Source organism: Montipora foliosa, chromosome 7, assembly GCF_036669935.1.
Source record: "Montipora foliosa isolate CH-2021 chromosome 7, ASM3666993v2, whole genome shotgun sequence".
Classification (NCBI taxonomy): Eukaryota; Metazoa; Cnidaria; class Anthozoa; order Scleractinia; family Acroporidae; genus Montipora; species Montipora foliosa.
In genome coordinates, this window is record NC_090875.1 from 42,821,804 (window position 1) to 42,844,700 (window position 22,897).

The 22,897-nt window shown below is 41.8% G+C and overlaps 1 protein-coding gene across 1 annotated transcript in view; it reads right to left on the minus strand.

Annotated features, from left to right (window-relative positions):
• Window positions 1–3,636: 3,636 nt before the first annotated feature.
• The window catches only part of LOC138011181 (uncharacterized), a 40,345-nt gene continuing 21,084 nt past the window's right edge, over window positions 3,637–22,897 (minus strand). The window contains exons 11-20 of the mRNA XM_068858148.1: window positions 21,403–22,398; window positions 12,466–13,461; window positions 9,488–9,709; window positions 8,933–8,994; window positions 7,691–7,734; window positions 6,599–6,720; window positions 5,657–5,948; window positions 4,845–4,966; window positions 3,903–4,194; window positions 3,637–3,847 (exon numbers count right to left, since the gene is read on the minus strand). Coding sequence (XP_068714249.1) covers window positions 3,637–3,847; window positions 3,903–4,194; window positions 4,845–4,966; window positions 5,657–5,948; window positions 6,599–6,720; window positions 7,691–7,734; window positions 8,933–8,994; window positions 9,488–9,709; window positions 12,466–13,461; window positions 21,403–22,398 — 3,359 coding nt within the window. The remainder of the gene's footprint in view (window positions 3,848–3,902; window positions 4,195–4,844; window positions 4,967–5,656; window positions 5,949–6,598; window positions 6,721–7,690; window positions 7,735–8,932; window positions 8,995–9,487; window positions 9,710–12,465; window positions 13,462–21,402; window positions 22,399–22,897) is intronic.

The window sequence follows — 22,897 nt, forward strand, 5'->3', positions numbered from 1 at the left end:
GTTCACTTTGAGACACATTTTTGAGAATTGTTACAGGGGTATTTTACTTTATTTTATTTTTTAGTCGTGATCAAGCTCTGACAATGTTACACTTAGCTCAGATATTTGCTAACGTAAACAGAAGAGTTTCCCGACACGTCTAATTTAATTAAAATATTTATATATACTCGTTGACTTGTCACTACGTGAATAAAACAAACAAACTCAACAAAGGCAATAAACTCAACAACGGAACTTTTCTATTTCTTACCAATGCTCGTAACTACTGCAGAATTCTAGATAACTGTAAACCTTTAAATAGAAAGTGACCACGGTACATGCGACTGTTAACTGACAATGTGTCTAATCGAATGTGAAAACAAATACTGGTAAACAAATCATGTCAATTGATCTTTGGAAAATCTCCCTGATCAACTTGACGATCTAAATGTACTTTCCTTCTCTAAAAAGTTGAATTGAAATTGAATTGAATTACAAAGCCAGTTTGCGCTTCACGTTGGTCATTCTAGAGGACTTTTCTTCCACTGGTTCGAAAATTCAAGTTTTGGCCCACAGATAAAAAGTTTATATTTAAATTGAAGGAAGATATTACAACATGTTAATTAGAAAAAAAAAATCGTTAGGTTTGAGCCATTGTAAGGTAATTTTGACGTTTTAAAAAAGTGTGACGTCATAAGTGCCATCTAATTTTAGTAACATCCTTAAAAATTTGAAAATCAGTGTTGAAAAGATTACAGGCATTTTTGCTATACTGAAAGAATGTTTTTAAAGAAAACTCCATCTGAATTGGATAAAACGGCGCAAAGTTACGGAAAATCAGAGAATTCAAATTTCCCGCCTTAATGTCCATATATGGTCAAAATTGGGCTGTTTACACGCAAAGAACATTTAACATATTGGTACAGGAGTTAAGCCTAAAATATATAAAATTAAATTTGTATTTTTTTTGATTTAATATTTTTGGTGCTATGACGCGTTTTTCTCATTAAAACGTCATTGTGACGTCACAATGACGTTTTTCGTGACGAAAAACACGTCATAGCACCACAAATATAAAGTCACAAAAACTACAAATTTGATTTTATATATTGTAGGCTTAACTCCTGTACCAATATGTTAAATGTTCTTGGCGTGTAAATAGCCTAATTTTGACCATATATGGGCATTAAGGCGGGAAATTTGAATTCTTTGATTGCTTATAAATTAAAGCTGTTTTATCCGATTGAAATGGGGTTTTCACCGCTAATCATAAAATCTCATGCGAAACATTAATATGCACTTTTTATCATTTTTTTTCTAAAATGCAAAATCCATACCAAATTTAGACATCATTTGTGACGTCACAATAACAGACAGATCACACGAAAAGATTGCATTTGCAAGGTAACTCATCAAACTTTGTACCTGCCAAATTTGGTGAAATTCTATGCCTTCTTTTTCTTTCTATGGCCTCAGACATCAATTTTTAGAGTCAGTGGAAAAAAAATCATAGCAAATGACCAACGTGAGCTAGCTTCTTTAAACTTTTGTAATGATCAACCACTGACTCAAGGACATCATCTGACATCTTGTCAGGACCTTTGATGCAAATGCGCATGGTGTATTCAAGTGCATCCGCACCGAGCCTACCACAGAGCCTTGTTTCAATTAGCTTCATGGCGCTGAAGGAACGTTTAATAGTGGCAGTTGTCACCGGTAATACATTTACAATCGCAGCTACCTTTGCCAAGTTCGGAAAAGCAGTGGCAATGTCAGAGTTACCACTGTCTATCAATGTCGAGAGCACTTGTTGTAAGGTGCTGTCTTTGTACCTCACAAAAAAGACTCGGCGAAACAGCTTCCATTCTGATTCCGTATCCTTAGCGTTAATGTCGGGTTGTGAGATGCCTTTTTCTCCCTGAAATTATCTTTTCTATGTCATAGTATGCCAATTTATCGTCAGTTGGGAGATGTCGTGCATCAAAAATAGCCATAGCAGAGATAAGATCTGTAGACTCCATCCTTCTATTAATGTGGTCAACAACACTTTGCACGTACCGACGATAGACCTTGTGAAGAAACAAGTTCTTTTCTTCCTCTACGACCACAATGTTCTTTGCTCCAAGTTGTGCATCATCAGTGAACACTGAAGAATGATTCTTGAACCAGCCATTTGCAGTAGATGGCAACGACAGTGTACGTAAATAGCGCTTGGAGCATGCAACCTCAGGTGTGTCTGAACACCAGTTCTGTTACCCGACATGGTGCTAGCACCATCAAAACCAAGACCACGCATTTTCTCAAATGTGATGCTTCTGGATTGCAAAAATCAGAAATATAACCAGCGATAGCTTCAGCATTAGTTTCCTTAGCTTGTATGACACCAAGTAAGTGTTCAACTGGCTTGTTGTGATGTAGCCAACGTGCACACACTGACAGTTCTTCCTAGGAGGCTATGACGGTGCTTTCGTCTACCATTATCGAGTAATAGACGCTTCCTTTCAAACTTTCGAGGAGGCTGTTTTCCAGAGTCTTGCTGATGCTTGTAAGAAGTTCTACTATTGTGGAATATGACTCATAGGTTGCATTACGTGGGCATGTTTCTGTATGCGCTTTCAACGTGATATCCCCATTCTCGTTCTGCAAGGTAACGAGACCTTCAAAGGTAGTGGTGTGGGGAATATGATGTTTTACAAGGAAATACAGTGATCGGATGAGCTTCTTCATCATTTTCCGGTTTTCTTTCTTTTCTTCCTCGCTGGCTGTTACAATCAGTTCTATAACATCACTACCCTTTTCTGCAGACTGAGAAAATGCCCTTCTCTCTACTGCTGATAGATGCCATTCACTTTTTTCATGATTTTCCAACAGGGTTGTAGCCTTCGCCCAGTTGTTTACGGGACGTGTTACCCATGCACCTTTAGCTTGTACAGGTACTTTCTCATAGATCTCGCAAACAGTACATACCATACCCTTCAAAGTTGAATTAAAGTTCATCCAAGAGTGTTTCTTCTTCCATGAAACGTCATAGGTTAAATTCTTCTTGTAGTTCGGCTTGTTATTCGTGCTACTACTCGATGTTGCTGCAATCTTTTCTGGTGGTTTTACTGCCCAATCAGATTCACATGGTCCGTGTCTTTTTCTTGGTTGACCTGTGCTAGTCGAACTCGATGTTGTGGCAACCTTTTCTGGTGGTTGCACAGCACAATCAAAATCACATTCTGATGACGTGTGTAGATCAGAGTCCCCCTTCCGTGGTTTTCTGGTGGCAAATTTGTCCATGCTGTCGCTATTCAACTCATAAACAGAATGTACAGCACAATACCCGAGGCTGCTCTAAGGCCAGCAGTTTGTAATACTCCATGTTCCCTGTCATGTAGTGTCCTTAGACAGGGAATACTTACTTTATGAGCACTGACCTCGTCGCGTCTGGATGATTTTTCCGATATAGTTACTTATATACTGCAATGATATCAATATTTTGGGGGGGAAGCTGGGCATTTGGGGGGGGGGGGGGAAGGTTCTACTCCTCAAATACCCTAGATAGAACCCTGCTTCTCTGAGGAAACTCGTATGTTAATGAAACGAAATGTCAATAATGTCAGGGAAAATTCCCTTATACGAAAGACATACTTTAAACAGTGGATTGTAACAACTTTAGAGAATGATCATTGCAAATGAGAGCACAATAAGCCAATACAAATGAAGACAAGCGTAGGCCTGGATTTCTTTCAAAATATATGATCTATTTTTTTTGGGAAGAGGATCTTCGAATAAATCCTTTTCACGGTTTGAGTCTGACAAAAAGCGTGATGCATGCATACTTGTCTCAGAGGCACGACCCACTTCAAGTCTGGTGTCTATATAGCTTTAAAAGATACAGAAAAAAAAGATATGACAACTGAACACTTCTATTGGCTTACCTGCACTTGCTTGGGATCGAGGCTGACGGTGGGGGGTTGGGTAACACATTGACAACATCAGACACGTGATGATCGGATGTCTTCAGGTTAATCAAGTTCCTTGCAACTGGGTTTAGTCTCTGTCCAATGGATTCCGAGCTAAGTCTAAGGCGGTATGGTCTTTCACTGGCAAATTCCCGTTCCTTTACGAGGCGGTTTTGGATCAAATCCGAAGAGGGAAGAGGTGTGGTTTTACGTGAAGAAGTTGTGGGTGGTGGTGTGATGAACTCGATGACCCCCTCACATTTGGAAACTGTAGAAATACCAAGATTAAAACTAAGATTACAGAACGCATTTTTTTTTGGTAATATTAATTAATCGGTGAAACGGTCATTTCTCAGAAGAGCGTCCGCCATGTTATGACGTCATTACACGCACGGGAGTAACAGGAAGACAACGCACATAACATGGCGGACGTACAAGAAAAAATAATTGAAATATTGTTAATCATTTGTGGAGCAGGGGTGGCCCTGGTACAATTCCCGGTCCCGGCGTCAAACGTGGGTTGAGTTTGTTGTTGATTCCCTCCTTGTTCCGAGAGGTTTTTCTCTAGGTACTCCGGTTTTCCCCTCTCCTCAAAAACCAAGACTGCCAAATTCCAATTCGATCCGGAATGCACTGACGCATGTTGAATGAGCTCCAGAGCGCTCTTAAGGTGTTCCGTGGGTAAACAAATTCCATTTCCATTTCCAAACAAAATATAGGATCCGTTTCACCAAAAAAATGGACTCCTTTTCTGAGACAGGGATGTCCTTGGTAGTGTTTGAGATAAACATATTGCTCTTTGGCAAGACATTTTGGCTCTTCTGAGCATATCTTTCAAAATAACTATCTGGTAACATGCTCTTAACTTAACGGCTCGAAAAAACATCACGATGGAAATAAAAACACAATCCATGATACCTTGTGCACATTCAAGATGGCTTGAATTTTTCCACTTCTCTCTCTGTTTGCTTTCAAGAGCTTGCCTTCTTTCTTTGGCGGTCTTTTGCCGTTCTTGTCTCAGTTGCTGTAACCGACTAGCTCTGCATAAAACGATAAAGTAATTTACTTTATTTGTCTTATAGATATTAGGTGCACCATGATTAGCCAATTTAGTGTCCCCAAATAAAACAAAAATAAAGTTCATCATCATTAGAGAACAGTATTCTGCACCATAACGGAACAAACTTGATGGTTTTTTTTTTACTTCGCTAGATTCACAAGGCTTGAGATACACGTCACAAACTGCTTTGCAAGGTAGAAATAATTCGCAAAGAATGCTTTATTTGTAAGGCGTTCAAACATCGGCATGAAAACGAAGGTTGACGTGAAATCCGTGAAAAGTACTGGGCTTTCAAACTCAGCTTCTCTGAGGAAACTCGTATGTTAATGAAACGAAATGTCAATAATGTCAGGGAAAATTCCCTTATACGAAAGACATACTTTAAACAGTGGATTGTAACAACTTTAGAGAATGATCATTGCAAATGAGAGCACAATAAGCCAATACAAATGAAGACAAGCGTAGGCCTGGATTTCTTTCAAAATATACGATCTATTTTTTTTGGGAAGAGGATCTTCGAATAAATCCTTTTCACGGTTTGAGTCTGACAAAAAGCGTGATGCATGCATACTTGTCTCAGAGGCACGACCCACTTCAAGTCTGGTGTCTATATAGCTTTAAAAGATACAGAAAAAAAAGATATGACAACTGAACACTTCTATTGGCTTACCTGCACTTGCTTGGGATCGAGGCTGACGGTGGGGGGTTGGGTAACACATTGACAACATCAGACACGTGATGATCGGATGTCTTCAGGTTAATCAAGTTCCTTGCCACTGGGTTTAGTCTCTGTCCAATGGATTCCGAGCTAAGTCTAAGGCGGTATGGTCTTTCACTGGCAAATTCCCGTTCCTTTACGAGGCGGTTTTGGATCAAATCCGAAGAGGGAAGAGGTGTGGTTTTACGTGAAGAAGTTGTGGGTGGTGGTGTGATGAACTCGATGACCCCCTCACATTTGGAAACTGTAGAAATACCAAGATTAAAACTAAGATTACAGAACGCATTTTTTTTTGGTAATATTAATTAATCGGTGAAACGGTCATTTCTCAGAAGAGCGTCCGCCATGTTATGACGTCATTACACGCACGGGAGTAACAGGAAGACAACGCACATAACATGGCGGACGTACAAGAAAAAATAACTGAAATATTGTTAATCATTTGTGGAGCAGGGGTGGCCCTGGTACAATTCCCGGTCCCGGCGTCAAACGTGGGTTGAGTTTGTTGTTGATTCCCTCCTTGTTCCGAGAGGTTTTTCTCTAGGTACTCCGGTTTTCCCCTTTCCTCAAAAACCAAGACTGCCAAATTCCAATTCGATCCGGAATGCACTGACGCATGTTGAATGAGCTCCAGAGCGCTCTTAAGGTGTTCCGTGGGTAAACAAATTCCATTTCCATTTCCAAACAAAATATAGGATCCGTTTCACCAAAAAAATGGACTCCTTTTCTGAGACAGGGATGTCCTTGGTAGTGTTTGAGATAAACATATTGCTCTTTGGCAAGACATTTTGGCTCTTCTGAGCATATCTTTCAAAATAACTATCTGGTAACATGCTCTTAACTTAACGGCTCGAAAAAACATCACGATGGAAATAAAAACACAATCCATGATACCTTGTGCACATTCAAGATGGCTTGAATTTTTCCACTTCTCTCTCTGTTTGCTTTCAAGAGCTTGCCTTCTTTCTTTGGCGGTCTTTTGCCGTTCTTGTCTCAGTTGCTGTAACCGACTAGCTCTGCATAAAACGATAATGTAATTTACTTTATTTGTCTTATAGATATTTGGTGCACCATGATTAGCCAATTTAGTGTCCCCAAATAAAACAAAAATAAAGTTCATCATCATTAGAGAACAGTATTCTGCACCATAACGGAACAAACTTGATGGTTTTTTTTTTACTTCGCTAGATTCACAAGGCTTGAGATACACGTCACAAACTGCTTTGCAAGGTAGAAATAATTCGCAAAGAATGCTTTATTTGTAAGGCGTTCAAACATCGGCATGAAAACGAAGGTTGACGTGAAATCCGTGAAAAGTACTGGGCTTTCAAACGGAGGAAGGTTGGAGCCTTACTCACGCCAGCACTAATTCAAATGTCCCCGGATAAGGACACTATGGCGTAGGAAACGATACAACGGTTTTTCTCAATCTCTTTGATGGGTTTAGAAACCCAAACATCATTGAGAGCGACTACAGGGCACGGAGTTCCCAGTGTAACAGTTGTGATCCTGGCAAAGGTGACAACTCTTAAAGGATACTTTGAGTCCTACAATATTCCACCTTTGGCCCCTGTGTGAGACCACTTAAATTAAACCAAATCAAGTACAAGGGATACAAAGCCTCTCACCTATCTAACACTTCGATTTGCCAAATTCCTCCATAATAGTCACTTGTGCCTATCACGGGAATGTCGCTGTGAAAACGAACCACACTTAATTGGCACAATGGCATTGCCAATTTTTTTTCGCTTTGCACGCTCGAAGATCAAGTTCGTTTTTGTGGCATATTCAAGCTGTAATTTGAAAATGTTAAGTCTTAATCAAGATAATTAGGTATACTTTTAATGAACGAAAATTGCTCCCGTCTAACTTGCGCACAAAAAAACGTCTGTCCATATATATCTCCAAAATGGCTAACTTCGATCTCAAAACGTTTACCAAAATATACAGGTGATAAATAACGTAATAACGTTCACCAATTTATACCTTTCAAATCCAGCTGATTCTCTGGACATGTCTTTTACATCATCCTGAATTAACAACGATAGGGAACGCTGGAGTCAGTGTACTTCTCCCATAGGCAAACACAAGAGACCTTAAAGCCTGATTCTTACTTGTATGATAAGCAAATGCACAAGCAACAAAGGGAATACAAATTAGAGGGGCTTAACCACACGCAATCATAGGCATATTCACGACACAAAAATGGCCTATAAATAAAACAGAGCAGAGCAACAATAATACGCTGAATGAACAAAACAGGACGAGATCAAAACGGAATGCATTCATTTCGGAAAATCTTGAAAAAAGTTGGTCAGAAGTTCTTCAAGCTTTTGACAACTTGTCCACATAAGGGTCGTCATTACTCAAAGTCATTCTGTTTGTGAGGTTAAGATTTTTGTTTTTGTTTTTGTTTTGTTTTTTTTTTTTTGGGGGGGGGGGTGGGGGGATGAGGGAATTCAACATTATCATTTTCTTGTTAAATGTCCCGGTTATTAAGAAAAGAATTCTACAGACAAGACCAAAATATCGCGACAAATTTCATTATCACCGCTAAGCGGAACTAAAAATCTGAAAATATTGGCAACAACTGAACGCTCTAACATGCTCGCCAGTATTGTTGGAATATTTAAGCAACGATAAGTGTAATGGCTTCGAAGGGGTTCTCTCTTATAATAATAAATCGACCATTCCAAAACGTTCTGCATGTAATCCATTCTATCTCCTATTTATTTCAACCAAGAGGATTGTGATGCTCTCCCTCAAAACAATTCTTTTCCATATGATTTAAGGTAAAAGGTTGCCGCAAATAGGATCTTTCATGTCTATTTTATAAGAAATGTTTGCTTCCTTGATGCTTCCCTTTTGGCAGACAGGTCCATCAGAACAACAATAGAACTGACGGGTCATTTTGTCTTCCCAATTTCATACAATTCCTTATTCAATGTCATGAAGTTGGTTGTCGTCAGTATTTAATTAAATCCAAAAGATCGAAGTTCTTTCAAAAATGTATAATTTTGCATCTTAGCATTACTAGGAGCGAACAACAGCCCTACATGCCTGTCACGGCGTTTTCACAGACCGATTTATTTTCAGATTGAATTTCCCGCAAATGAGACTCCCGCGGGAGCCCAATGACCAATCACAAGAAACTAACTCGACGTCATAGCGTTTCTGATCTGGAACTGCCTTATCTGCAGACGGGGAGAAGACTTTAGAGTTACCTACCTCTTCCGGTTCTTGAAAAACAATGCCAGATTGCATGGCTCGGTAACCATCCAGAAAATGCTCTGAAAATGAAACGCAAGATCAACTGCTGTTGGTTGAGCTTGAGGTGATGGCAGAACTAGTACGCTTTTGTTTGTTATTTATAAGCCTCTGGTTGTGAAATGGTCTGTCGGGGCATTTTTGAAAGGTGTAGTTCAACATGTACGTACAGTAGGTACCGTGTCATATCATAAACCTTTGCCGTTGCAATAACCCTCTGCACTCAGGTTCAAAATATATTATTTTTTCTCTAGGCTCTCAGAGATTGGAAAGTTTACGTTTAACGTGACGTATTGTCACGCAAAGAAAAAGATTGGCACCGGATTGATGTCACAATCTACATGTAGTTTGCATTAAGAGGGTTCTTTGAACGTTCACTGATAGAACGAAGTTTGCGACATCAGCGATATGCACGGTCTTGATTTTGTTCCTCTAAATTGTTACGCTGTGGGCCAAACTACAGCCAGTCGCCTTCTATTGAATCTATGGGAATCGAAGAAGTCGATGTTTACTTACCATCGTTGTCCGATGTCACTTGTTCCCATTTGCTACTTTGGACCAAAGAAGCGGCACTCTTAAAGTCACGTGGTTGTTGTTTGGCAGTTTCATTGGTTGACGGATTATCTTCATGATGAAACCACGAATGATCTTTTGTACTTGATGCAGTACTAAGTATGGAGTCCGCCGTTTTGGGTCTTGACCGCTGGGTCGTGCTGTTATTTAGCTGGATTAAGTTGCCTATATAAGAAAAAAAAAACAATTAGCAAATCGTAAGTTCCAAGAAAAAATCTTTCAATCTTTGCGAAAATAGTAGAGTTAAGGGTTCGCGTTAACGGCAAAATTGTCTGTTAGCCACAATTGTCGCGTACGCGGAAGGCCATCATTTGTGATTTGCTTAAGCTTAGTGGAGGGATCAAGAATCGTGTTTGTCGCCACTCCAGCTGGGATTAATCTTCATTTTGCAAGACCACGCATGACTGATTGATTGATAACACAATAGACAAAGAAAGAAAACAATTGAACGAAGCCTTACAAAGATCCAAGTGAAGCATATGGAACGGATCCAATAAAATTAGATATTTTAATTAAAGCCGGGTAGACATTGTCGTGTTTTGTTCCTATTAATGTGCCGCTCAGAGCCTGATTGGCCGTAGAAACAAAGAGTTCTTTTGTTCCAGTCGTTATCACACTTCAATGACAAAAGGTGTATCTCTAAACAGATATCGTCTATGGACGAATGTGAACCAGTACGAAGTGGTATCCTGGGGCCCGTTTCTCGAAAGTCCCGAAACATTTCGGGCGTATTAGTCAGTTGTTTCTTCGGGTCTTGTAAATCTGTCTAAGGTGATTCCTTGGTTTGCCATTTCGCAACCCTACTTCGCATAATGTCTTGCGTCATTGGCGCGCGCATAAGCTCGCGTGCATTGATAAAATGGCGGATTTTCACTGTCGCCAAGCTTAATCAGACAAGGAATGGCTATTTTCTACTGAACAAGCACGGTGAGCCCCCCCCCCATCCTTTTTAACTGTGCTATGTACTCGCAATAGGCATACGGAAAATTTATTTTAGGGGAAAAACAAGTTGGATAGTAGAAGTTGTAGTATTTACATATAAATGACACTAAACTGCATTTGGAGCCAGACAATGAGTGTGAGGTGATGATGTAGCGATCCAATTTGCTTACATTTCTTTGCACGATGAAGCGATTTGACATCACTTTACCCGAAACATCTTAGCCCCGACAAACAAGTAGCTCGAGTTTTCAATAATATTCAGTAGCTTTTGCAGGTTGATCAAGTTTCGAACGCTTCTTGCGTAATTCGGTTAAAAAAACACTTAAAATAAAGGGCATGCACCGCGAAAACATGCACGGTGATCCCATTTTTTTTTAATTGCATTTTTTTAATGTCCAGTACATGAATATCAATTGCGCCAAGTTAAACAAAAATCTGGACAGTACGTCATTTTCAAGCGAATCACCTTAAAGTGCCACTACGATGAAAATTTTGCATGTCCTTTTTCGTTGGATTTTGAAAATAGACGTACTAAATAGGTATCATGCCAATTTTTGTCTCAAAATTCCCACGGAAAGTATGATTATTGTAACGTAGTTTTTCGGTTTTCGCTGTCCGCCATTACTCGAACGGCAAATGACCGTGAACAAGGAAAAGGGTTGGGTCTAGCTGGATCGACTGAGGTCTGACGTCATACGCGAAACGCTCAAAATAATTTCTCATGCCATCTATGAGATGTGAGAGATCACCGAGTTGCTTTTTGCTGATATTATATACACACTACTCCTTGATCGACTTGTTCGCTTTGTCAAACGCCACGAAGCGATGCGCGTATGACGTCACGAGCCAAGTCTTGCGTGAAGACCGCTTGCAAAATAATCGTAGGCTTCTCCAATGCCGTCCGAGTAATGCCGGACAGATTTTTAGCGGTTTTTGGCTGGCAATTTCCCGACTTATTTCGCTTCTATCGTTCCAAATTTAAATGCATTGTATTATTTTGAATATATTGACTTAATTGACGTTGAAAAAAACCAAACATTTTGGTCGTGGTGGCACTTTAAGAACTAGCTTTCCAAAAAAGGCGGATCGAAGTTTTACAATTGATATTTCGGGCACGGTACGTTAACGGGACTTTCTAGAAACAGGCCCCGAAGCTTTCATTCCAAGCTTATTCAAACACAACAATCGCAAAAACCATTCCGTAGTTAGAAACAAGTATTCTTTTCGAATACCTCGTTGCACTTATTGCGTTTCTTGCAAAATAACTAAATAGTACTGGTTGTGACGGTAGGTATGGCGCAGTGGGAGTTTAAGCAAAGACGACGGCTACGGCTACGGCAACGCCACAAAAAAAGAATATTATTGGTTAAAAAAGGCAAAATATTCGTGCTGCGTTTCCGTGCATTTTTCTGCCGTTCTCCACAAAACAACAACGTGAAATCACCAAATTTTAGGTTTCAACGACAACGTGAGAAAATAACAATGAACCCTTCATTTTCCGTTTTGACTTTAAAAGCGTTCGTACCGATCCAGTTACAGGATAGTTCGCACGTATTGTACAAGGTGAAGAAGACGGAATAATCTTCAAAGACTTGCGATAGCATTAAGTTATATTTTGGAATGATGTTTTCGTTGCCGTAGTCGTCGTCTTTGCTTAAACTCCATAGTGAGAGCAATCGCCTCCCACCAATGTGGCCTGTGTTCCAATCCCATAATTAGCGTCGTATCTGAGTTGAGTTTTTTGGTTCTCTACTCAGAGAGAGGTTTCTTTCCGGGTAAATCCTTTATTGACCAAGTTTTTTTGGTCAAGATGGCTGGACATTGGCTGGACTCGTTCTTTTTTTGCTTGTTTATGGTCCTCGACTTCGTCTCGGTCCATAAACACGCAAAAAAAAAAAACTTAGCCAATATCCAGCCATCTTGACCTCACACTTGGTCAATAACCTATATATATCAAGCACATAATACAACTACCGCACCTCTCTCTCTTTTGGCTGTTTCTGATTTCACGGAACTTGGAGAGCTTTTTGGACGGGTTGGCTTTGGAGGAAAAAGCACCTCTAGGTCCACTTTCTTCAGGGCCTTTATGCACCACCGCATGAGAGAGCTCTCACTTTTCTGCACGCTGGGGGGCCTAGAGATGTCGACAGTACCGTGATAAGCTGGTCTTTTCCAATCTGTTTTGTCCATAACTTGCATAATATCATCGTTATGGAGCTCAAACATGCCCTTATCTGCCTCCTTTTTACTTAAATTGGAAGTCTCTGTCATTTCTTTTTTCTGTCCCAAACTTCCATTCACGGACCGTCCATGTTTTTGCGATGTATTTTCCTGCCTGTTTCGGGCTAGCGCAAAAATCGTCACCGGAGTTACGTTCATAGAATTCTTAGAAATTTCACTCGGCGAATAGGTGCGCCTTCTGCCATTGTAAACTGGTAATACGCTTTCTTTAAGCGTTACACTGCTGTTGTGCACTCTTGAAAAGGGTGAATTTCTACGAGTTGCTAAATGTCGTAGGTTTCGATGCCGCCGTCGATTATCACCACCGGACGCCTTCACTTTCTTTTGCCCTTGTTCACCTCCCTTGTAATGAAGCAAAGACGATAACTGCGTTTTCCCACATGAAGTCCTAGCTTCATCGATTCCTTCAGCCTCGTCATGTTCGTCGAAGGCGTCCATTACTTCCGCCCTTTCTGAGACTTTACCTTGTCCGTGTTGCATCTCCTCACAAACTGGGCCTGTGTAACTCACCATATAATAATCTATGTCTGGAAGCTCTTCACTTCTCTGTGTTTTAAAAGTTTCTCCATTATTGCCGTTTGTACCATCGAATGCAGAATTTTGATCTTCATTCTGAATCTCCTCCTCAGTATTCCATACTATTGTCTTGCCACCTAATTGGGTCTTGGCTCTGTTACCCTCGGTGGCTTTGTGAGTCGACAGCGCAGGTGTCTCTTCCTGTGGATCCCCTTCATCTACGGGAAACACGGAACACAAAAGTCACCCAAGCGAGTAATGTGAGAAATACATGAAAGATATTACCGGTATGCATCGTCAAATGAGAACTCGGAGAAATCCGAGCCCCAGATGGGATTTAAACCCACCACTATCCGTGATATAGTACGTATGTTCTAACTATTGAGATACTGGAGACTCTGCAAATAGGTATAATTCTTTATTATATAAAACAAATAGACTCCATGTTGCTTTTTAGTTGCCGTGCGTCTGTTCAGTAATAGATCACAGAAGACGTCAAAGTCTGGTAAGAACATCAGTGGCACACTCGGCTACCTTTTTTGTTCTTACCACATTTTGACATCATCTGTGATCTATATATTACTGAACATGGAATCTATTCGCTAAATAATACTAAAGTCACACGATAATTCTTACAAATGTCGCTTTCACTGTGAACCTAAAGCCGGTTACACACAAGGAAGTTTTCCTTGACAAGTTTTATTTACTGGAGAGTAAAAAAAGAAAAAAAAAAGCTTTCCTTGTTTAGTGCTCTTGTTCAAATGCTAGCATGACAAGTAGCAGAACTTGCTGGTCTGTACGGGTCGCCAAGGAAAACTTGTCAAGAAACTGGAGAAATTGCGGGGCGCTCAGTGGTCTTGGTGTCGCGCTTGCTACATCACTCTTCCCCTGGAACCCCTACGCTCAAGAGAAAGCTAGCCTGCGTGGGAAGTTTTTCCATGCGGGGAATATGAAAGATTTTTGTCTCGCCCATTTTTCGCGCGGTCGAAACATCAAAAAATCTTTCATGTTTCCCCACGGAAACGCTGGCTATGTAGGCTAAGAGAAACCTTGTGGAGTACCAAAATAGATTACTAGAGGGATCGAGACAAGAAAACTCTTAAGCGCTGAATTTCCTAATTTAGATATTGCTGCACTAAAAGGTAAAAGACTGCATATCTTTATGATTAAGCTTGGAATCGTTACTGAAAAATGTACTATTGAAAAAAAAAAACGCCCCGCGTTTTTGGTTTTCGTTGTCCTCTGCGTACTTGTATCGCTGGCTTCAGTGAAAACTGGTCAAAGCAAACTCGTTTATTTGTTCACACGAGCAAATAAAAATTGTCAACGCAAAACTCGTCAAAGGACACTTGTGGCATACACACGACCCAACGAAAATTGTCCATGACACTTGCCGAGGAAAACTACAATAGCTCGTGCGTAACCTGCTTAACCGTGGTCCGTGTTGCTTTTTCGTTATTGAAGTTTTTAATCATTGTGCATAGATTTCTGGTGTATCATTTTACCCACTTGTAATGCACAGCCATCATCTTGGGGTTTGTGTTAGATATAGAAATCCGCCAGAGGACTGGACACTGTATGCGACGTCATGTGACGTCAGAGAGAGGACCATGTGCTTTTGAAAAAGTTATGAAGCTAAACAGTTAAGTTAAAAACTGTGGAAATACACGTGGAATAATTCAACATCGTGTGGATTTCTTGTGTAACATTTTGGGGGCCTGTCCGGGAGAAATTGTGGAAGAAACTGGATGGTTTTATTAACTGTTTGGATGGTCGATTGATCACTGTGTACGAGGACTTGAGTGTATCGCCGCCATTACACCTCGATTTTGTGTTTCGATGGACAACGTTTTGTCGAGCAGGATGCAACGGGTTGTAGTTTAAGGAAATATGTGGTGTGGACGGCTGGTCATAAGATAGTGGGAGGCGGATTCGAGAACAGGGAAGGTAGGAACGCTGTTTTATTGGATTTTATGTATGCTGGTTTGTGATCGTGTTGTTTATAAGTAAATGCGAAATGGCCGAAGAGAAACTGATTCTCCTGGATCGCAAAATTTTGTCGTTGGACTTGAGTAGGTTATGTGAATTTGCTCTTCATGCTAAAGTTGAAAAGTCGGCAGTAGAGGGCAAGAGGAAATTAAGTGTTATTCGGGCCATCAGACGAAAAATTGAGGATTCAGTTGAGGATTTGTGTGACGATGATCAAATTGAGTATGTCGATGGGTTAATCGCACATTTGGGCCCACCGCCACTCGAGGGAATGGAAGATAATTACGGCCAAGAAGAATTAGAAAACATAGGCAACCTAAAGAAACTCAAGGAAGAGCTGGGTACATTAGAGTATAAGCAGCAACAAGTCGTGGGAAAATTGGTAAAAATGCAGAAAGAAGAGCTTACTGACTCAGTGAAGGACGAAGGCACGATTAAGTTTCCAGTTAAAGGGGTTGAGCAAAGCATATTCCGCAGAGATTTTAAAGTACAAGGAGTGGTGGGCGACCCTGGCCAGAAGGATAAGCTGGGTTATCAAGCTCTAATATCCCAAATAGAATCAGGGCTTGCCAAGGGATACTCGGATAAGGAAGTAGTTAGTGCCGTAGTCCGTGCTATACAGCCAGGCCTGCAACTAAGAAGCTATCTAGAAAACATGACTGACCTAACCCTGCCCAGGCTGCGTAAGATTCTTCGCTTCCATTTTCATGAGAAAAATGCCACAGAACTTTACCAGCTTCTAACAAACATTGCCCAGCTGCCCAATGAAGACCCGCAGTCATTTTTGATGAGAGCACTCACGATTAGACAGAAGATAATTAGTGCTTCAAAAGAGTCTGATAGTGGGGTTAAGTATGATGCTTCCTCGGTGCAAAGTTTGTTCCTGCATGCCTTGGAAACTGGTCTCGCTGATGAAACCATCCGTACAAAAATACGACCTCTCATTCAAAACCCAAAAGTCGCAGACGAAGACCTCATTGGAGCAATGAGCCTAGCCATATCGGCAGAAGCCGAGCGAAGTAATAAGTTCAGTCTTACTAACAGGGGAAAGTCTGCAAAGGTGTTCACCGTTGAAAGTGCAGTAGAACCAAACACAAGGAAAGAATTGCAGAAGGACTCACAAGTCCTAGCTACACTGAAGGCTGTACAAGCAGAGCTGGCCACAGTGAAATCGGAAGTTAAGACCCTCCAGGAAGTAGCAGGTAACCAGAAAGGAGACACTATGATACCTAGTCATCATGGTGGGGGTGGAGTGAAAGCTGGAACAAGACGACCAGGTTGCCAAGAGTGTAGAAGGAAGGGGGAAGGCGACCGATGTCCACATTGCTACCTCTGTGGTGGCTTGAACCATATTTCACGCTACTGTCAGACCAGGCTCAGAAGTTATCCGGAAACGCAGCCAGGCTACCCCCGCGGGACAGGGAGTAGCCTCGCCAGAGAAAGAGAAGTCCCACCAGTGTAGTTGTTGCCTGAAGCCCGATTGCCAAACAGTTACTACAGTGTTCAAGGTGCCAGTCTGTTTGGTATTGTTCGGTGCGTTGCCAGAAGGCTCATTGGCCAAAGCATAAAGTGTTATGCAAAGCAATCAAGGAACTCTCTGAGAGAGAATCGTTTAAAGAAAAGGGGTTAGGAGATGCCCAAGACAGAGGTGTGTATGCTAGTCACATCTCTCCCAGGCAACAGGAACGTATAGTTAAGCTGGTGGGAAGAAAGTGTTTGGTAGATTGCTACTTGGATGACATGGCTACAAAAGTTTTATGGGACACAGGAGCCCAAGTGTCAATTGTTTCAGTAGATTTCCTGAAGAGCCAACTACCAACAGTCAAAATAAGGGATATTGAACACTTACTTGGTACAGATGGGTCCATAAGTTTGCAAGCAGCAAATGGGACGAATATCCCTTACTGTGGATGGGTAGAGATTGGTGTAAGGTTAACAAATGAAAATGAGACAGAAACTAGGGTTCCGTTCTTGGTGACAATGGAGAACATTGAGCAGCCCATCATTGGTTTTAATGTTATAGAATTAATGGTCAAGAATACTGAAGGCAAAGAAGATGATGCATTACTGGGAAGGATGTTAAGAAGCTTTAAAACGAGTAAAAGTGGTGACATACAAGCGTTGATAAGCCTAATACGTACTACCAATTCTGATGAGCTTTGTCTAGTTAAATCTACAAAGAAGCCACACACTGTCCCTGCAGGGGAGACGGTTCACTTACCTTGTCGTGCTAATACTGGACCAATCTACCGTAAGACCCCTGTCATTTTTGAGCCAGATGAGTTGACAACCTGGCCTGCAGGATTGGCAGTCCACGAATCCCTTACCACTGTGAAGGAGGGTGATGCAACCATCTTATCAGTCGCAGTGACCAACAACACAAACCACGATATCACCCTGCCTGGAAGAGTTGTCCTGGGGCGCCTCCAGCTGGTCCGGTCAGTTACTCCTATTGAAGTCAGGTTTAAGGACCCTGAGACACCGACCCCATGCGAGGGACCGCCTTGTGAAAAAGATACACCGGCTGAACGGATTGAGAGTGACTTGCCATGGTTACCTGAAGTTGATTTGAGTGGACTGACGGTAAAACAAAAGGAGCAGGCAAGACAGTTGTTGATTGAAGAAGCGGATGCATTTGCAACGAACGATGATGATGTCGGCTGCATTCCCGAATTGGAGATGGATATTAGACTGACTAGTGACCAGCCAGTGCAGAAGAATTACATTTCCATACCCCGTCCACTCTACCCAGAAGTTAAAGGTTACGTTGAAGACTTGCTGAACCGAGGTTTCATCCAGAAGTCCAAATCGCCATTCTCAAGTAGTGTTGTCTGTGTTCGCAAGAAAGATGGCGGAATGAGGTTATGTATAGACTACAGAGAATTAAATAAGAAAACAGTGCCAGACCGGCATCCTATTCCTCGGATCCAGGAAGCGTTAGACAGTCTAGGAGGCAAGTCATGGTTTAGTGTTTTGGATCAGGGAAAAGCCTATCATCAGGGGTTCATCGGCGAGAAAAGTCAACCGTTAACTGCGTTTATTACACCTTGGGGGTTATACCAATGGGTGCGGATACCATTCGGACTCATGAATGCGCCCGCAAACTTTCAAAGATTTATGGAGAACTGTCTTGGCGAGCTGCGTGACGAGATGTGTATCCCCTACTTAGATGATGTAATTGTATTCTCAGAAACATTTTCGGAACATATTGAACATCTCCGTAAAGTTCTTCGTCGGTTGAGGAGTTATGGTGTGAAGCTTAAGCCTGGAAAGTGTGCATTGTTCAAACGGGAAGTGTCTTTCCTTGGAAGAATTATCTCTCAAGACGGGTACCGGATAGATCCCAAAGCTACAAATGCAGTGATTGCAATGAAGAATTTAAAACCACGGACCGTTGGAGAAGTAAGAAGACTCATGGGTCTACTTGGGGTGTACCGCCGTCATATCAAAAACTTTGCACAAATAGCAAAACCCGTTTACGATCTCCTCAATCATGACCTGCTGGGGAAAAAGAATCCTACCTCAACCAGACAGAGCCCAGGGTTGCGTAGTGGACAGTTACCATCTTCGTCACCAGTGAAGTGGGAACCCAGGCACCAGTCTGCGTTGGCTACCCTAATAGGTAAAATAACTTCACCTTCTCTACTGGCATACCCAGATTATAATGTGGCATTCATTGTACACACCGATGCATCACAGGATGGCTTGGGAGCGGTCTTGTATCAGAAGCAGAACGGTTCTACTCGAGTAATTGCATATGCCTCTAGGACTCTGACCCCGGCTGAACGCAACTACCACATGCACTCTGGCAAATTGGAATTCTTAGCATTGAAATGGGCAGTGACAGAAAAGTTCAGGGACTACCTCTATTACGCTCCTGACTTTGTAGTATACACCGACAACAATCCCTTGACTTATGTGTTAACATCTGCTAAGTTAAATGCTACAGGATTGCGGTGGGTTGGAGAGCTTGCAGACTTTAACTTTGAAATACGGTATCGACCAGGCAGGTTGAATGCTGATGCGGATAGCCTTTCCCGATTGCCCCGTGAATTCCACACCTACATGGACAGTTGTACTGAGAAGTTAACTCCGGAAAGCTTGCATGCATCAATCTCTGCAGTCCAGACATTGTCAAATGGGGACTCAATATGGCTGACAGCTCTGACTGATGAAGAAGAGGAACTCCATCTTGTCGACGCCCCGTCATTAGCATCTTGCAATCAAGTAAGAGTGGTGGATTTAGTGAAAGCACAGAAAGAAGACCCTCACATTGGACGCGTCCTTGAATTACTCAAAGCAAACCACAAACCGACAGTGAAGGAAAAGTACCAAGAATCACCTTTGGTTCGTAAGTTCCTGAACGAGTGGCACAAGTTTCATGTACACAGGAAGAGTGGGTTACTTTATCGTAACCAGCAGGTTGTTCTCCCATTGAAATTTTGTCGCACCGTTTACCGTGAACTCCATGAAGAAATGGGCCACCTTGGTGTTGAGAGAGTGCTAGCTCTGGCTCGAGAGAGATTTTATTGGCCACACATGAGGAGAGATGTAGAGAACTTTATCCATCACGTATGCCGATGTCTAAAACAGAGACGTCCAAATCTACCAACAAGAGAACCATTACAGCCAATTACAACAACGGCTCCTCTTCAAATGGTTTCCATCGATTTTATGCACCTAGAGCGGAGCTCCGGAGGCTATGAGTATATCCTGGTGGTGGTAGATCACTTTACCAAGTATGCGCAAGCGTACCCAACGAGGAATAAGACCGCTATTACCGCTGCAGACAAGATCTTCAATGATTTCATCCCTCGCTTTCGGTTTCCTGAGAAAATCCATCATGACATGGGAGGCGAGTTTGAAAACCGTTTGTTCAAGAGGCTTGAGGAACTCTCTGGAGTAATGCACTCGAGGACTACTCCATACCATCCACAGGGCAATGGTTTGGTTGAGAGAATGAACCGTACGTTACTCAGTATGTTGCGAACCCTACCTGAAACTCACAAATCCAGCTGGAGAGATCATGTAAATAAACTCGTTCGTGCATACAACTGCACTGTCCATGAGTCAACAGGTTATGCTCCATTTTTTCTTTTATTTGGTCGTAATCCTCGCCTGCCAATTGATGTAATGTTTGATCTCGAGGAGGAAACGGGAGCCAAATCACATGCTGAGTATGTTACCAAGTGGAAGTCTGCCATGCAAGAAGCTTACTCACTCGCGTCAAAATCTGCCATGAAAAGTGCCATGAGAGGGAAAAAGAATTATGACAAACGAGTAAGATCATCAGCGCTGCAAGTAGGAGATCGTGTCCTGGTACGCAACCTCACTCCTCGTGGTGGACCAGGAAAGCTCCGTGCGTTCTGGGAAGATCAAATTCATCTGGTCGTTGCAAGAAAGGGGGAGGGGAGCCCAGTATACGACGTAAGGCCAGAATCAAGTCAGGGACCTATCCGTACTCTACATCGAAACCTCTTACTCCCTTGTGACTGGTTGTTTAAGCAAAGACGACGGCTACGGCTACGGCAACGCCACAAAAAAAGAATATTATTGGTTAAAAAAGGCAAAATATTCGTGCTGCGTTTCCGTGCATTTTTCTGCCGTTCTCCACAAAACAACAACGTGAAATCACCAAATTTTAGGTTTCAACGACAACGTGAGAAAATAACAATGAACCCTTCATTTTCCGTTTTGACTTTAAAAGCGTTCGTACCGATCCAGTTACAGGATAGTTCGCACGTATTGTACAAGGTGAAGAAGACGGAATAATCTTCAAAGACTTGCGATAGCATTAAGTTATATTTTGGAATGATGTTTTCGTTGCCGTAGTCGTCGTCTTTGCTTAAACTCCATAGTGAGAGCAATCGCCTCCCACCAATGTGGCCTGTGTTCCAATCCCATAATTAGCGTCGTATCTGAGTTGAGTTTTTTGGTTCTCTACTCAGAGAGAGGTTTCTTTCCGGGTAAATCCTTTATTGACCAAGTTTTTTTGGTCAAGATGGCTGGACATTGGCTGGACTCGTTCTTTTTTTGCTTGTTTATGGTCCTCGACTTCGTCTCGGTCCATAAACACGCAAAAAAAAAAAACTTAGCCAATATCCAGCCATCTTGACCTCACACTTGGTCAATAACCTATATATATCAAGCACATAATACAACTACCGCACCTCTCTCTCTTTTGGCTGTTTCTGATTTCACGGAACTTGGAGAGCTTTTTGGACGGGTTGGCTTTGGAGGAAAAAGCACCTCTAGGTCCACTTTCTTCAGGGCCTTTATGCACCACCGCATGAGAGAGCTCTCACTTTTCTGCACGCTGGGGGGCCTAGAGATGTCGACAGTACCGTGATAAGCTGGTCTTTTCCAATCTGTTTTGTCCATAACTTGCATAATATCATCGTTATGGAGCTCAAACATGCCCTTATCTGCCTCCTTTTTACTTAAATTGGAAGTCTCTGTCATTTCTTTTTTCTGTCCCAAACTTCCATTCACGGACCGTCCATGTTTTTGCGATGTATTTTCCTGCCTGTTTCGGGCTAGCGCAAAAATCGTCACCGGAGTTACGTTCATAGAATTCTTAGAAATTTCACTCGGCGAATAGGTGCGCCTTCTGCCATTGTAAACTGGTAATACGCTTTCTTTAAGCGTTACACTGCTGTTGTGCACTCTTGAAAAGGGTGAATTTCTACGAGTTGCTAAATGTCGTAGGTTTCGATGCCGCCGTCGATTATCACCACCGGACGCCTTCACTTTCTTTTGCCCTTGTTCACCTCCCTTGTAATGAAGCAAAGACGATAACTGCGTTTTCCCACATGAAGTCCTAGCTTCATCGATTCCTTCAGCCTCGTCATGTTCGTCGAAGGCGTCCATTACTTCCGCCCTTTCTGAGACTTTACCTTGTCCGTGTTGCATCTCCTCACAAACTGGGCCTGTGTAACTCACCATATAATAATCTATGTCTGGAAGCTCTTCACTTCTCTGTGTTTTAAAAGTTTCTCCATTATTGCCGTTTGTACCATCGAATGCAGAATTTTGATCTTCATTCTGAATCTCCTCCTCAGTATTCCATACTATTGTCTTGCCACCTAATTGGGTCTTGGCTCTGTTACCCTCGGTGGCTTTGTGAGTCGACAGCGCAGGTGTCTCTTCCTGTGGATCCCCTTCATCTACGGGAAACACGGAACACAAAAGTCACCCAAGCGAGTAATGTGAGAAATACATGAAAGATATTACCGGTATGCATCGTCAAATGAGAACTCGGAGAAATCCGAGCCCCAGATGGGATTTAAACCCACCACTATCCGTGATATAGTACGTATGTTCTAACTATTGAGATACTGGAGACTCTGCAAATAGGTATAATTCTTTATTATATAAAACAAATAGACTCCATGTTGCTTTTTAGTTGCCGTGCGTCTGTTCAGTAATAGATCACAGAAGACGTCAAAGTCTGGTAAGAACATCACTGGCACACTCGGCTACCTTTTTTGTTCTTACCACATTTTGACATCATCTGTGATCTATATATTACTGAACATGGAATCTATTCGCTAAATAATACTAAAGTCACACGATAATTCTTACAAATGTCGCTTTCACTGTGAACCTAAAGCCGGTTACACACAAGGAAGTTTTCCTTGACAAGTTTTATTTACTGGAGAGTAA